General features: G+C 40.4%; 1 protein-coding gene across 1 annotated transcript; it reads right to left on the bottom strand.

The window, feature by feature from the left end:
- Window positions 1-862: 862 nt before the first annotated feature.
- On the bottom strand, window positions 863-13,324 carry TFB2M (transcription factor B2, mitochondrial). The gene is made up of 8 exons (XM_059827784.1): window positions 13,000-13,324; window positions 11,902-11,990; window positions 10,817-10,970; window positions 10,275-10,423; window positions 8,617-8,706; window positions 5,364-5,426; window positions 3,902-4,053; window positions 863-2,480 (listed from the first exon to the last, which is right to left on the bottom strand). The coding sequence occupies exons 1-8, from the start codon at window positions 13,322-13,324 to the stop codon at window positions 2,294-2,296; spliced, it is 1,209 nt and encodes a 402-aa protein (XP_059683767.1). The 3' UTR covers window positions 863-2,293.
- Window positions 13,325-13,538: the final 214 nt, after the last annotated feature.

The following is a 13,538-nucleotide window of genomic DNA, read 5'->3' as shown; positions in this document are numbered from 1 at the left end:
TGGGGACAGCCAGTGTGTCTATTTTTAGCAGTGACATGTTAAACTGTTGAGCAAGGATACAATGTGAGTGAATAAACATCTCACACTGACTTGTCCTTTCTGGAAAAGTTACTTGTTATTTCCTTTTTCTCAATGTTTACAGAAGAAACACACAGCTTTGCTAATTAAAGGCTTGCAAAGCTTAGATTGGAGTTTTCAGTCTACAGCCCCATAGATTGCATTTAGCCTGCCAGAACAATTAATTCAACATGTTTCTCAGGAAGCCTCAGGTTCTTCCTATCACACCTACACATCTTAAACTACACCACACAATCTGTTTCTCGAGTTTTACATTGATATTTCTATCAACATTATAATTATTACCTGCAAGGCTAAGCTGTAATTATTAAAATGTCCAATGCTGAACAAGCCTAGTAGCCAGCACATACACATTCCACCTTAACAACCCCTTATCACACCATCCATGGTGTTAATTACTACAAGGTCACAAACCTTTCTTCCAGATCAAAAGCGAACTACTAACTATAGAATTCAACTTGACTGATCTCCTAATTCCAAGTGGCAAATTTCTCATTAGCTGTGCGTCATAAGGACCAAGTTTCTTTCTGTTTGTATGTGTTTGCTATGATTTTAGAGTTAAGTAGTGAAACTTTAGGCAATTGCCATCAGAGTCGCGTAATTTTATTTCACAGGCAGATGGATGGCACAAATTTTGAGGGTCATTAGAAAAGACTTAGCAACTCTGAAGTTACAATCAATATACCAACTATGATATATTGGTGCTTTAATATGGCATGCCAAAAGCCATTTTCTTGCCAACTCCTCTAAAAAACAGTATTTGAAGAGTGGGAGCAATACTTAAAGAGTTCTACTTGATAGATGTATCATGTGTGGTTCATGTTTTAGAGTTTCATGAATTAAATCAGTCTTAGGAAAAAAAAAAGAAACCACAACCCCACAGTCTGGAAATAATTGAAAGGAATATGCTATACTGTGGACCTTCTATTAAGTACGTTGTATGCATGTCGTAACCTTCATCTCATCCAAGATCACAAAGACAGGAAAACATAGAAGAAATAAATCTGCCCAAAAGCTTGCAGCTAATTCATGTAATTTTAAAAAAAATCTATTAATTTATATCTTACATATAGTGTCATTAACACAAAACTATGTAAAAAACAACTGAATTGTGCAACATTTTCAAATGTTGGTGCTAATTTCAAAATACTTTTCATTACTTACTATATCTGGCACAGTAACTCACTCAGAAGTTAATGCACTTTCAGAAATGGGAAACTTTGCTATCCCACCACAATAGAAAACTAGTTCCTGTAAACCTTTTGGTCTCAATGTTAGCATGAAGATCTTATCTTCCGAGAAGGTTTTAGCATTTTAAATTTTGAGTAAATCCACAGTTTGTTTTCTCTTTGAACAGCATTTTTGAGGGTAAATATTAACCTACATTTATATACTGTTTTCCTAGTTGCAAGTTCTGCCTTTGCATTTACATGAATCAAAAATAACTGAAGATGCATTGGCTCAATTTTCCATCAACACATCAAGGAATATGGCAAAGGTAGATATGCAAAGGAAAGGAACACAAGTAGTACAGGGCTGGTTAAAAATCCTGACAAAAACGCATGAGAAGCCTTTATATACAATTAAAATTTCAGTAAAAGTTTGCATTCAACATTATCCTACCAAAGCTGTAAACCTGCAACAGTAGGAAGTACTGAGTGGATAGCATCAATTAATCAAAACCATAGGCCTACTTCAATTTCACTCCCCCGTATTTATTTACGTACACCAGTAATTTTAACTTTTTTTCCATCTCTTCCATCAAAACCAAAACCATTTTTACAGTAACAAATTCAGTGGTTGTAAAGACCTATGTATTTTGGGAATCTGTGAAAGGGCATTCAAATCACTGAGCACTAAAATACAAACCACACAAATAACAATATATGGTCTGTTATTTTTTTCAAATGTTGTAAGTATACAGCAGTGTAACAAAAAGTTCCATTTAAATGGTACATCCAAAAGCAGCAGGTCACTAACATGCTCCTGGAAAAAATGCAAAGTTTGTCCATTCTAGATAGGATTGTGATCAAATAACTGTGAATCCGTTACTTTCATCCTGTGTAGAAGGGCTCTTGTTACTTGCTAAATTTATTTTCCTGTTTGGACAGGAAATCATCTAGCTAACAGTATCTCTGATTTTATTTAAATCATTTCTTATCAAAGTAATCTTCCAGAAGCAAAGGTGATCTTCCAAAAGACAGCAGCTTTAGATTTATAAGTTTATGTTCCTTATACTTTCCAAGACTTCATCGTGGAACCAGGTTTCACTAAACACATTAGAGTTTTGCAAAGCCTCAAAAAGACGCCTGTAGTCTTCTGGGTATAAGTGACGTGATTCAGCATTTTTTGGAATTTCTAGCTCTCTCAGTAATTTGCCAGTATTGTCCAAGCTCCATGAACTGAAACAAACAAACAAAATCATAATGGAGCATTTATTTCTGTGAAAAATTAAAGAGCAAGAAACAGTATCTAAAGGTCCATTTCACTCTTTTGCAGCTTCTAGAAGTTGTTAACATCTTCCTACAACACAAGTTATTTTCAACCCATAGTGCAGAAAGGAAGAAACCTCTGCTAATAAAACATATAAATACCAAATAAAGCCCCCAGCAGACACAGACAATACCAAACCACATAAGCCTCCTCGTTAGAGGGTGGGTGCCCTCTCTCCCTCCTCTGCCCCAACTGCATAAGTCAGTAACAGACATTACAGCATAAAAAGGGGTTATTCTTCAATGCCTGGGAAACTAAAGCCAAGGTCACCTTCAAGAAGATGATTCAGTATAGCAGGAGTTAGCATGACTTACACCTCCCAGGTATTTTCTTCTAGATAGATGTATCCACTGTCTACCCATCTACATCATCGCTATGGAAATGAAACCTTTTATAAACGTGCATATACATCAGCTATTTCCCAGACAAGAAAAGGGTGTATAAACACACAGAAGCAGCACATTAGAAGCCTTCAAGGTTAGTTCCACTTCCTGGCTGAAGGACCAAGTGGAGATTAGGTACACCACTGAGCTTTAAGAAAGAAATCCATGAAGGCTCTTCACACTTGCCTTTGCTAAATGAGTTACTGGAATTTATTAGGTTGTCTTGGTTTTTTTTCCTTTCTGGAAATTAACTTCCATAAATTACTACCAGCAAATGAGAAATACATTAATTATTTTCATTAACAAGTTGAAGTCAATGCTTTTCAGACTGCAAACACTTCCCATTTACGGGAAATGGAAATCAACTGATCATAAAGCAAAGTGAATAGCTCCAATGTAATACCAAAAAGAATAATTAAAGACAGTTGCATAATTGGTAAATAAGTCTAAAGCCTAATTTTTAATTAGATAACAGAAAGCCATTTGAGGACATTCCCACTCCACCTTCAATAACCTTCAGCTGTTTTCACTAGCGTTACTTTAATGTCTGTTATAAACTGAAACTCTTTTTCAGCTTTTAATTTCTATACCTGCAAAACTCTTGATGACTTTATTATTATGCCTGTAAAGTGAGTGAAAATTCCTTGCAGATACATGACCTCACCTCCATTGGAGGAACAGACTATTACTGCACATCTACATTCTAAATACTTGTCGACCCTCCTGTCAAACTTCAAGTTTTTATCGTCTGTGAATACAGGCCAGGAACAGCCCCCAAAATATTGTACTGTGGGTTGCAAAAATTAAAACTTCTATTTTACATGTAAATAATTAATTAAAAAAGCGGTATTTCAGCTGCAAATAAATACTGCATTGAGAACACATTTTAATATTTTCCTCTATTTCTCTGAAGAAAAAGTATAAAACTGTAATTATTTCTTACTTACTTTAATCTATCAGTAAGTCTAGACCTGGGTTTAGCAAGACACTGTTTCACCATGAAAATAAAGGTAGCTGAATTTGTGGGCTTCAAGCCTCCTATAAACAGATTTTGCTGAGGAGTCAGTCGTACCAAACATAAATGGTCATTTGGCAGCCACTGCAAGAAAAATAAAACAAGCCACTGAAAAGTCATTTTTAAGACAGTATCTGTCTTTAGCTAAGAGTAAGCATTTAATCTGTCCCACCAGTAACATTTCTTAAAGAGTTTTAGAAGTCTTAACATGATGATTTCACTGGAAGCTGAGGCTTTAAAATTTTGTTCTAGAACAAAGATGCTTTACCTCCCCCCACTCCCCAAACAGGAAAGGAAATAGGAAACCAAAGAGACATCTATCACTTTGGTGTTATTTTTAAGACTCAACTTTCTGAGCTGAAATAGACAATACAGTTTTCGAAGAGATTATATGGCCTATAGTATTCCTATACTATGCAGGTATCAGATCTACCTGACTTTTGTAAAGACTGAATTACTTGAGTGTAACGCTAAGACAACATTGCAACTTGAGGATTTTATGAAATTGAGGGGGGGTGGAGTCTTTAACTGAAATAAATGTACTTCTGTATTGGCAGCAATGGATATATCATCCACTAGATCTCACATTTGTACTTCTCCTAAGGCTGTCACAATACATCTTACATAATCCACCTGATATGCCTCTCTACATGGCTTTACAGCAACACACTTAAGTGTGTAAGGCACACCCAGTCACTTATATTCATTTATAGTCACTTACATTGTACAGTAACATTTCAAACAACACTCAACATACTACCATAGCAGCTTTCTGCAGAGGGTAAAACCACATATTAAGTAAACATGCTTTTATATTACTGGTATTAAATAGAAATATTCTTATATTATACAAAGTAACATCATTACTTCTCTAAAAGAGAAAAGTAAAGAACTTTACACAGGATTTTCTCCCACTTCTCAAATTTAAGTTTTGAGACTCACACTTTTCAGCAATTAACTAGCAGAAGGAATCTACACTGGACATGTGAATAACCATTTTAATCAAAACCAGCAGCATACTGATTGTGCTATTAATTGTGGTAACACTTGCTTTGTTCAAGCAGGTAGATGTGACCCTGTCAGTAACATCTTTTGAAAAGACTTTACCTGTTCACATCCCTTTATGCTGTTTATTCACTACACATTTTCCATCATAGACAATAAAGGTACAAGTTTATTTCAGTTTCTAAGCTAACTGCAATTCTTCACCCCACTTCTGATGCATCTACATGCTGCATTTAAGTTTTAATTAGAAGAACACTTCTTAAAAAATACACTATTCACAGCCAAAAAAAATATATGTGCAAATGCTGTTATAAAGTTATTTTAACCTTTTAATTAAAAGTGGTTTAGTTGCATCTCCAAAAGGAGAAATGTGCACACAACGATCTTACCGTGCTTTTTGGTACTGCCAGTCCCCCATTTTTCAAATTAGTTACAAATGATGACCAAGGTTCCTATGGGAGGGAGCAAATATATCACAGAATTAAAGTCCTTTGTTAGAATTTGGAAAAACATTTACCATAAATCCTGTCAAATTAGAAGTTTATCCCCATTCTAAAATTTACTTTAAAATCAAGTAAATTTATTAGAACTAGGAAAAAAAGAAAAAGTCAAGTAATAGGCACACAAAGGCCAGACTGAAAATGTTATTGAATCATATTCCTGACAAAGTATCTGACTAGCACTGGTAAATTACTTATTATCAAATAACTTGTATATATTCATAGAATCATCAGATGGTTTGGGTTGGAAGGGACCTTAAAGATCACCTAGTTCCAACCCCCCTGCCATGGGCAGGGACACCTTCCACTAGACCAGGTTGCTCAAAGCCCCCTCCAACCTGGCCTTGAACACTTCCAGGGTTGGGGCACGCACAACTTCTCCGGGCAACCTGTTCCAGTGCCTTGCCACCCTCATGGTGAAGAATTTCTTCCTTATATGTAATCCAAATCTACCCTCTCAGCTTAAAGCCATGACCCCTTGCCCTATCACTACATGCTCTTGTAAAAAGTCCCTCTCCAGCTTTCTTGTAGACTCCCTTCAGGTACTGGAAGGCTGCTATAAGGTCTCCCTGGAGCCTTCTCTTCTCCAGGCTGAACAACCCCAACTCTCTCAGCCTGTCTTCATAGGAGAGGTGCTCCAGCCCTCTGATCATCTTCGTGGCCCTCCTCTAGACTTGCTCCAACACGTCCATGTCCTTCTTATGTTGGGGGCCCCAGAGCTGAATGCAGTACTCCAGGTGGGGTGTCATGAGAGCAGAGCAGAGAGGGAGAATCACCTCCCTCGACCTGCTGATCACGCTTCTTTTGATTCAGCCCAGAATACAGTTGGCTTTCTGGGCTGCAAGCACGTGCTGCCGGCTCATGTTGAGCTTCTCGTCAACCAACACCCCCAAGTCCTCCTCCTCAGAGGTGCTCTCAATCTATTCTCTGCCCAGCCTGTATTTGTGCTTGGGATTGCCCCAACCCACGTGCAGGACCTTGCACTTGGCCTTGTTGAACAGGCCCACCTATCAACCCTGTCAATGTCCCTCTGGATGGCATCCCTTCCCTCCAGCGTGTCGACCACACCACATAGCTTGGTGTCGTTGGCAAACTTGCTGTGGGTGCACTCAATCCCACCGTCCATGTCGCCAACAAAGATGTTAAACAGCACTGGTCCCAATACCGATCCCTGAGGAATGCCACTCGTCACTGGTCACCACTTGGACATCAAGCTGCTGACCGCAACTCTTTTTAGTGCTACCATCCAGCCAATTCCTTATCCACTGAGTGGTCCATCCATGAAATCTGTGTCTCTCCAATTTAGAGACAAGGATGTTGTGCAAAGCATTTGACACTGTCCTGCACAAGTCCAGGTAGATGATGTCAGTTGCTCTTCCCTTATCTGCCAACACTGCAACCCTGTTGTAGAAGGCCACCAAATTTGTCAGGCACGATTTGCCCTTAGTGAAGCCATGTTGGCTGTCACCAGCCATCTCCTTGTTTTCCACGTGCTTTAGCATAGTTTGCAGGAGGACCTGCTCCATGATCTTGCCAGGCACAGAGGTGAGACTGACTGGCCTGTAGTTCCCCTTGTCTTCCTTTTTTCCCCTTTATGAAAATGGGGGTTATGTTTCCCCTTTTCCAGTCAGTGGGAACTTCACTGGACTGCCACTACTTCTCAAATATGATGGATAGTTTTTTAGCAGCTTCATCCACCAGTTCCCTCAGGACCTGCAGATGCATCTCATCAGGTCCCATGGACTTGTGCATCTTCAGGTTCCTTAGATGGTCTTGAACCCGATCTTCCCCTATAGCGGGCAGTTCTTCATTCTCCCAGTCCCTGCCTTTGCCTTCAGTGACTTGGGTGATGTGGCTTGAGTACTTGCCGGTGAAGACTGAGGCAAAAAAGTCATTGAGTACCTCAGCCTTCTCCATGTCCCAGGTAACTAGGTCTCCTGTTTCCTTCTGGAGAGGACCCACATTTTCCCTAGTCTTCCTTTTATCACTGACGTACCTATAAAAGCTTTTCTTTTTGCCCTTGATGTCCCTAGCCAGATTCAATTTTTTCAGGGCTTTAGCTTTCCTAACCCGATCCCTGGCTGCATGGACAATTTCTCTGTATTCCTCCCAGGCTAGCTGTCCTTGCTTCCACCTTCTGTAGGCTTCCTATACTAATGTATTACCATACATTAGTGGGGCTGCCTATTGGTTTCAAGTTCAAAATTTGAACCAAATCCAAAAACTGACAGCTGACCATAAGAGCGGCTATACTGAGTCCAAACAAAAGTCCCACCAGCTCAATAACTTGCCTCCTGAAGTAGCTACAAGCAGATGTATAGCAAGCACTGCACAACTAGGGCATGCATATATAATAGGTCCCCTGAGAATCATCTTATTCTTCAACTCCTTAAATATTTACCTTAATATATCCCTTGTGGTATAAGGTATTTGGAAGACAATAGATAGCGAAACTTTTAATTTTAGATTAGCAAAACATTTAAACTATGAAGGTAGGTTCCTAGAAAAACAGAGCACAAACAAAGATAAATCTAAAAAGCATAAAGTAAGTGAAAGTTGATGGCCATGTGCTCATGGGGAGGTGGGGGAACAACATAAAACTTTTTAAAAATAAACCATAGTATGTTTGACAAGATGAGATAGTTATTGACTAGCGGGAGAAGCAGGCCTGCTTGGAACATAAAGGCAGCAAGACTGAAAAACATATTTCTACTGAACATAGCTCAAGAAGTCAAAAGCGTACATGATGACAAAATGCGGAGGACGTAACAAAGAGCAGACTGCGACAGATTGGAAGAGCAGTCTTCTAGTTTCACACAACCCCTAGCAAGATGGCAAAGACTTATCTGTTACGCAAACAACTCTTTCTTATCTACCAGCTTCTAAGAATAAATGTTTTTGAGTACAGTGGCTTGTAATGAAAATACTGACATCACAGTTAATAATGATGCTGCTTAAGTGAAAGAGTTTGACACAAAACATGACTGTATCAGGTTTACATCCCAAAGTTTTCAACAGTTCTCCAACTAATTTAAACATCAAATTAGCTTCCAATTAGTTTACAATAGCAAAACACTACAAACCCTTTTCTAAAAACACATCCATAGCATTAGACCATGTCAACTGGTACAAGAAAACTTACCATGTGCAGTAGCTGAATTTCACATCCTATTTGCCAAAGTACAGTAAGTGCTTGGTAAGCCCTCGTTTCCCCAGGCTTTGCTGTTAATACCTAAGAAAATGGCAAAGAAAGAGCATTTTTGTTGCAAAAACTAAGATTGCTTCTTTATCTAAGCAAAATCCTTATATATATATATATATATAAAACAAGTGGTAAGAAATAGTTACGTCTAAAATTCCAAGGCAAAGTTACATTAGGTCTCAAATACATACTTTGTGCTAATTTAGTACATCTTGTCAGAACACACGATTAGAAGGCATTATGGCAGTCTAAGTATTTCTTCGCAGCAGTTATTTGGATAACTGAACTGTAAAGCAATTTCCAGCTTATACTTTCTGGTCCCTTTTAAGGCAGAGAAGTTTCACACAGAAAAGAAACAGGGATCATGTTTTGTATAAAAACCATAACATGGGCAGAGTTATCAGCTCACACTGATAAGATAATAATCCCAATAAGACACAGAATCAGAGTAAGCCAAACATCAGGTGACCTCATTGAACATTAAGCAGCTCGTGCCGTCATCATCGTGATCAAAATTACAGGTCAGACAACTCTTAGGGCAGGAAAAAAAGAAAAACTTGTGGTTATTCTCAAACAGGACAAAGTAAATTGTAGCAGGGAGATTTAATTTCTCATAATAGATTTAGAGAGCTTCATCATATGATCAACCAAAAAAAAACAAAAAGAAGGTTCGAATTGCTTTTATTTAGGTATACAACTCTCATTTAACAGGGTTCACAATAAAACCAGAAAACTTAAAGAGACAGTGACTGCATTAAATGAATAGGCTGCCCCCTATTTGCTCAAAAATTTGGCAACTGAAAACATACCATTTAAGTGGATATTTCAGTGGTGTCCAACCTGTCATTTCGCAGAAGAATATACTTAAGACTTTTAATTTTTTCCAGTAGGTTGTTAGACACAACACAGGTTGTGTAAGCACACCTGGAAGCCTTTGCTTAATTCAAGTAATTAAAGGTTTGTAGCTCTGTATGAACCTCACAGTGTCACAGAAAGAAAAGGTACCCCTGAACTATAATCACAGTTCTAGAGGTTTGGGACAGTGTTAATTAGGAACACATAACCCAGAAAGCTGCTCAGCACCTTAGTGTATAGAACCTTAATAAAAAGGTATGTAAATTACCCATATTTTGCCTCAGTTTTCTCAGTATGGCATAAAAAAGTCGCTCAACAGGGCAAGTGCATCTCACCGAGTATGGTATTTAGTAACTCAGAAACCTCTTCATGAGGCATTTTGAATTCAGTCTTCATTGACTATTACCTGCAACTAATAAACAATTTTGTTGCAAAAGCACGTTACAGAATTTAAGCACCTCACAAGTTACAATGGAAAGCAGCTAATCTGCTGCTGCATATCCTTCTCAAGGTCCACCCTTCACATTTGTAAGATTTGTAAGGTTTGTGGTTATGTGACAACAGAACATTTCTTGACAATGCTACTACTGCATAAAGAGAACAAGTAGGAAACAGACAAGACTTAAAAATTCTGGCGGAAAAAGAAATTCACTAGCAAAAACATTAACTATACAATATAAATGTTTTTGTGTTGTGTGAAGCACTACTTATTCTTTACTACCTGTAAAATCTCTTACACATACCTTGTACTCTTTTTCACTTATAAAGATGTTGAGTTCTACTCTTCCATATCTGTATATGGAACTGCATTCATACAGGGCAAAAAGAAGCCTCCAAAGTGTGTTCCTTTCCTTTCTTTGTGGTAAGATTCCAAAAATTTTCACAGGTACATCTGTTCCAACAGTGTGCAAAAGTATCTTTTAAATTTTGCAATACATACTAGACAATCTCATTAATGCCAATGTCTAAACTATAAACAATTAAGAAAAGAAACTCCTGTCAGTTCATGTTGTTTAAGAATGAATACAATTCAAGATTTAGTCAAAGCTAAGTCCAGTTTTCATTAGGCTAAACCTTTAATAAAGACAAGCAAATAGCTGAGATTTCATATTGCCACAAGGGGTTTTTAAAGCTATCAAAAACCTAAACAAGCTTAAATGTAGGAAATAATATCCATTAATCCAGCATATATATTAAATAGAACATATACCTCAAGCAAATCCCAAAGATTTTGCCAAACTGCCTATGCACCCTTCAAATGTATTTGTAATGTGTGATCATATACCTGCCCTCCAAGGAACTGCTGCTACACCCATGGTTTCAAAAAGTTTGTCAGAACACATAGCAGGTGGTTTCACTGTTCCAGACACCAAAGGATCCAGTCTGAAGAAGTCACCATAAATTACCTTTAATTGTCCATCTAGGCTATTCTCTAGGGACTGAATAAAATTAGTTTCAGTTAAAGAAATCTGGATGCAGTAACCTGTCTTGCAAAACACCCAACCCAAACAAAAAAAATGTTCAAGCACTACCTAAAATTGTTACCCAGTCATCAAGAGTCAAATCTCAGAGCTGCTTCTTACAGCTGATAAAAATAGCTTCCTTCATAGTGCAGGGCATTTTGACATTTTTTGTGCTGTTCAGCTGGAGCTTTGAAACACACTCTTAAATTAGTACGATGTTCCACAATGTTTTGCAAAAAAAGCTATACTCAACTAAGCAAACGACTGCATTTAATGATTTTCAACTGGGATTCTTCACATATGCAGAGAGAATGCCTTTCATACACATTTTAAGTCAGGTGAGAGTCTTTGGTTCCAAACCTCTAGTTTACAGCATTGTAACACAACCCTTCTAGTGCAACTTCTGCAGCTCTGTGTCTGACCACTTTTAAATCCATGCAAAGCCAAGGTGAACAGGAGAAGACAACACACGTAAGTGTCTTAATATTACCAGTCAATTGCAGGACAACAGATTAAATAATACCATAAGATAATCAGAATAACCAAGACTATTTTTACAGATTTCTGAAAGCTACATACAGACATCTTGCTTAAACATACACAACTACAATGACTGATTAGTATTAGCCTCAAATTTATGCATTAAACTATTCATAGGAAGACTATGAACCTGCATTCCTACATACACAAAATGTCAAATTAGTCACTTACAAAACAGTCTGCTGCTGAATGTGCAATGTAAAATCAAACAGTACTTCCTATTATTAAGCATTATTTCAGATGTTACAAGTAACGATCACTGGCTAATTCCTTTTTAATCCAACAGTTATTACATAATTGTAAAAGTTAATTTCTTATTTTCCCTTTAATTAAGTTTTAGAAATGTGCTACCAAATCAGAAGTGTACCTGTAAGTTTGGAAGAAAAGCCGAGTTACTTTCTAGAGCTACCACTCTAACACCTGCATTGAGCAGAGTTCGGGTCAAGATTCCAGGACCTGAAGGGGGAAAATAAAAAAAAAATTAAAAAAAAATTAAGTGCATTTTTTTTCTAAGTGATTTCCTTTAGTGATTTTCCCAACACAACACATGGGAAATACCACTTTCAACAGGAGATAACTTGTCTTTGTTTAAACACACTTCAAAACAAGAGTTAGAAAAAAGATTTACACAGAGACTGCCTGAGATTGCTCACTGAATTACACTAAGCACAGCATTACAATTAGATACTGAGGAACATTAGATATAATGTTTCAAATATTTCTACTACTTTTTCTCCTGCCAACTGAAATATACTTTGAAACCGTAACCATATTATGTCTACAGGTAAAATACCCTCTGCAGAAATCTAAAAAAACCCAACCATTTAAGTAACTGCAGAGGGCTATCTATGTAATGGCCCAAAGTCTCAGGCGTGCTTTTACTGACAGAGTTTGCCTACAAAACCAAAAATATTACCTAGACAGAAATTTACATCTCTACTTACTCTATAGCAAAGTTTTAAGGCCAGTGACTCAAGTCTCCAGACTCAACTCACCCCCCCCAAGCTCTGTATAAACGGACCCCGCCGCCGCCTGCCCCAGGCATACCGCACTGCCGCGACACCCAGACAGACTTGCCGGTCGCCAACGCCCGCCCTGGGAGGACACACCAGGGCGGCGGCCGGCGGGCCGGGGCAGCCCCCAGCAGAGATCCCGCCCCGGCGGGCCCGAGCAGCGCCGTCACGCAACGGAGCCACCACCCTCGCCCGAAAGCCCGGGAGAGACAGGGCCTTGTTGTCCCCTTCTCCCAGCACCACCTCTCCGCGGTCCTGGGAGAGCAGGGCCGGGGGCCCGTTACGGCCGGTGGCGAGAGCGCCAGCTCACGCTGACCCCGCAAGGTCACTGGGGCACGCCGAGCAGCGCCGCGTGCCGGCAGCCCCGGGGACGGCCGAGTGCCGGAGGGGCGCACCGCCGGCGTGCAGCGGGAAGGCGAGTGGAGGACAGCAGGAGCCTCGGGGCAGCTTACCGGCTGCGCACTCGAGCAGGACAGGCTGGGGGCCAGGGCTGGCTCCGACCTGCAGGCAGCGCTGCACGGTGCGCGCCAGCTGCGGGCAGGCGATGAAGCGGCGGAGTGGCACGCCAGGCCGCTGCATCTGCTGCACCAGCCGTTCCGCCTCTGCCGCCTCCGGCACCCGTAGGCCCGGGCTCGGCCACTGCCCCGCCGCCCGTCTCGCCGTCGCCCAGCACGGCGGCAGCCCGCACAGCAGCGGCCGCAGCCCCGCCACCAGAGCCGCCGCCAGGAAGCGGCGGCAGCAATCCACAGTGCTCGGCGGGGCCCGGCCTGCAAGCATCCCTACGCCGCCGCCACCGGCCCCACGCGAGCAAGCGCCAGGTGCGTGATCGCCGCGGCAACGGGCGCGTCACTTCCGCCTCTCCCCGGACTCTCTAGCGCCCTTCCGCTCTATCGTTGGAGGTCTCTCGTCCCGCCGACGTCTCTATGGTGCCAGCCCTGCACCGCCGGGAGCCTGCGGCAGCGGCGGCGCGGCAGGGCCATCCCCCTCACCT

The sequence above is a fragment of the Gavia stellata genome, chromosome 2 (genome assembly GCF_030936135.1).
Source record: "Gavia stellata isolate bGavSte3 chromosome 2, bGavSte3.hap2, whole genome shotgun sequence".
Taxonomy (NCBI): Eukaryota; Metazoa; Chordata; class Aves; order Gaviiformes; family Gaviidae; genus Gavia; species Gavia stellata.
Note: the sequence above shows the minus strand (reverse complement) of the source record. Positions and strands in the feature narration are given on the sequence as shown.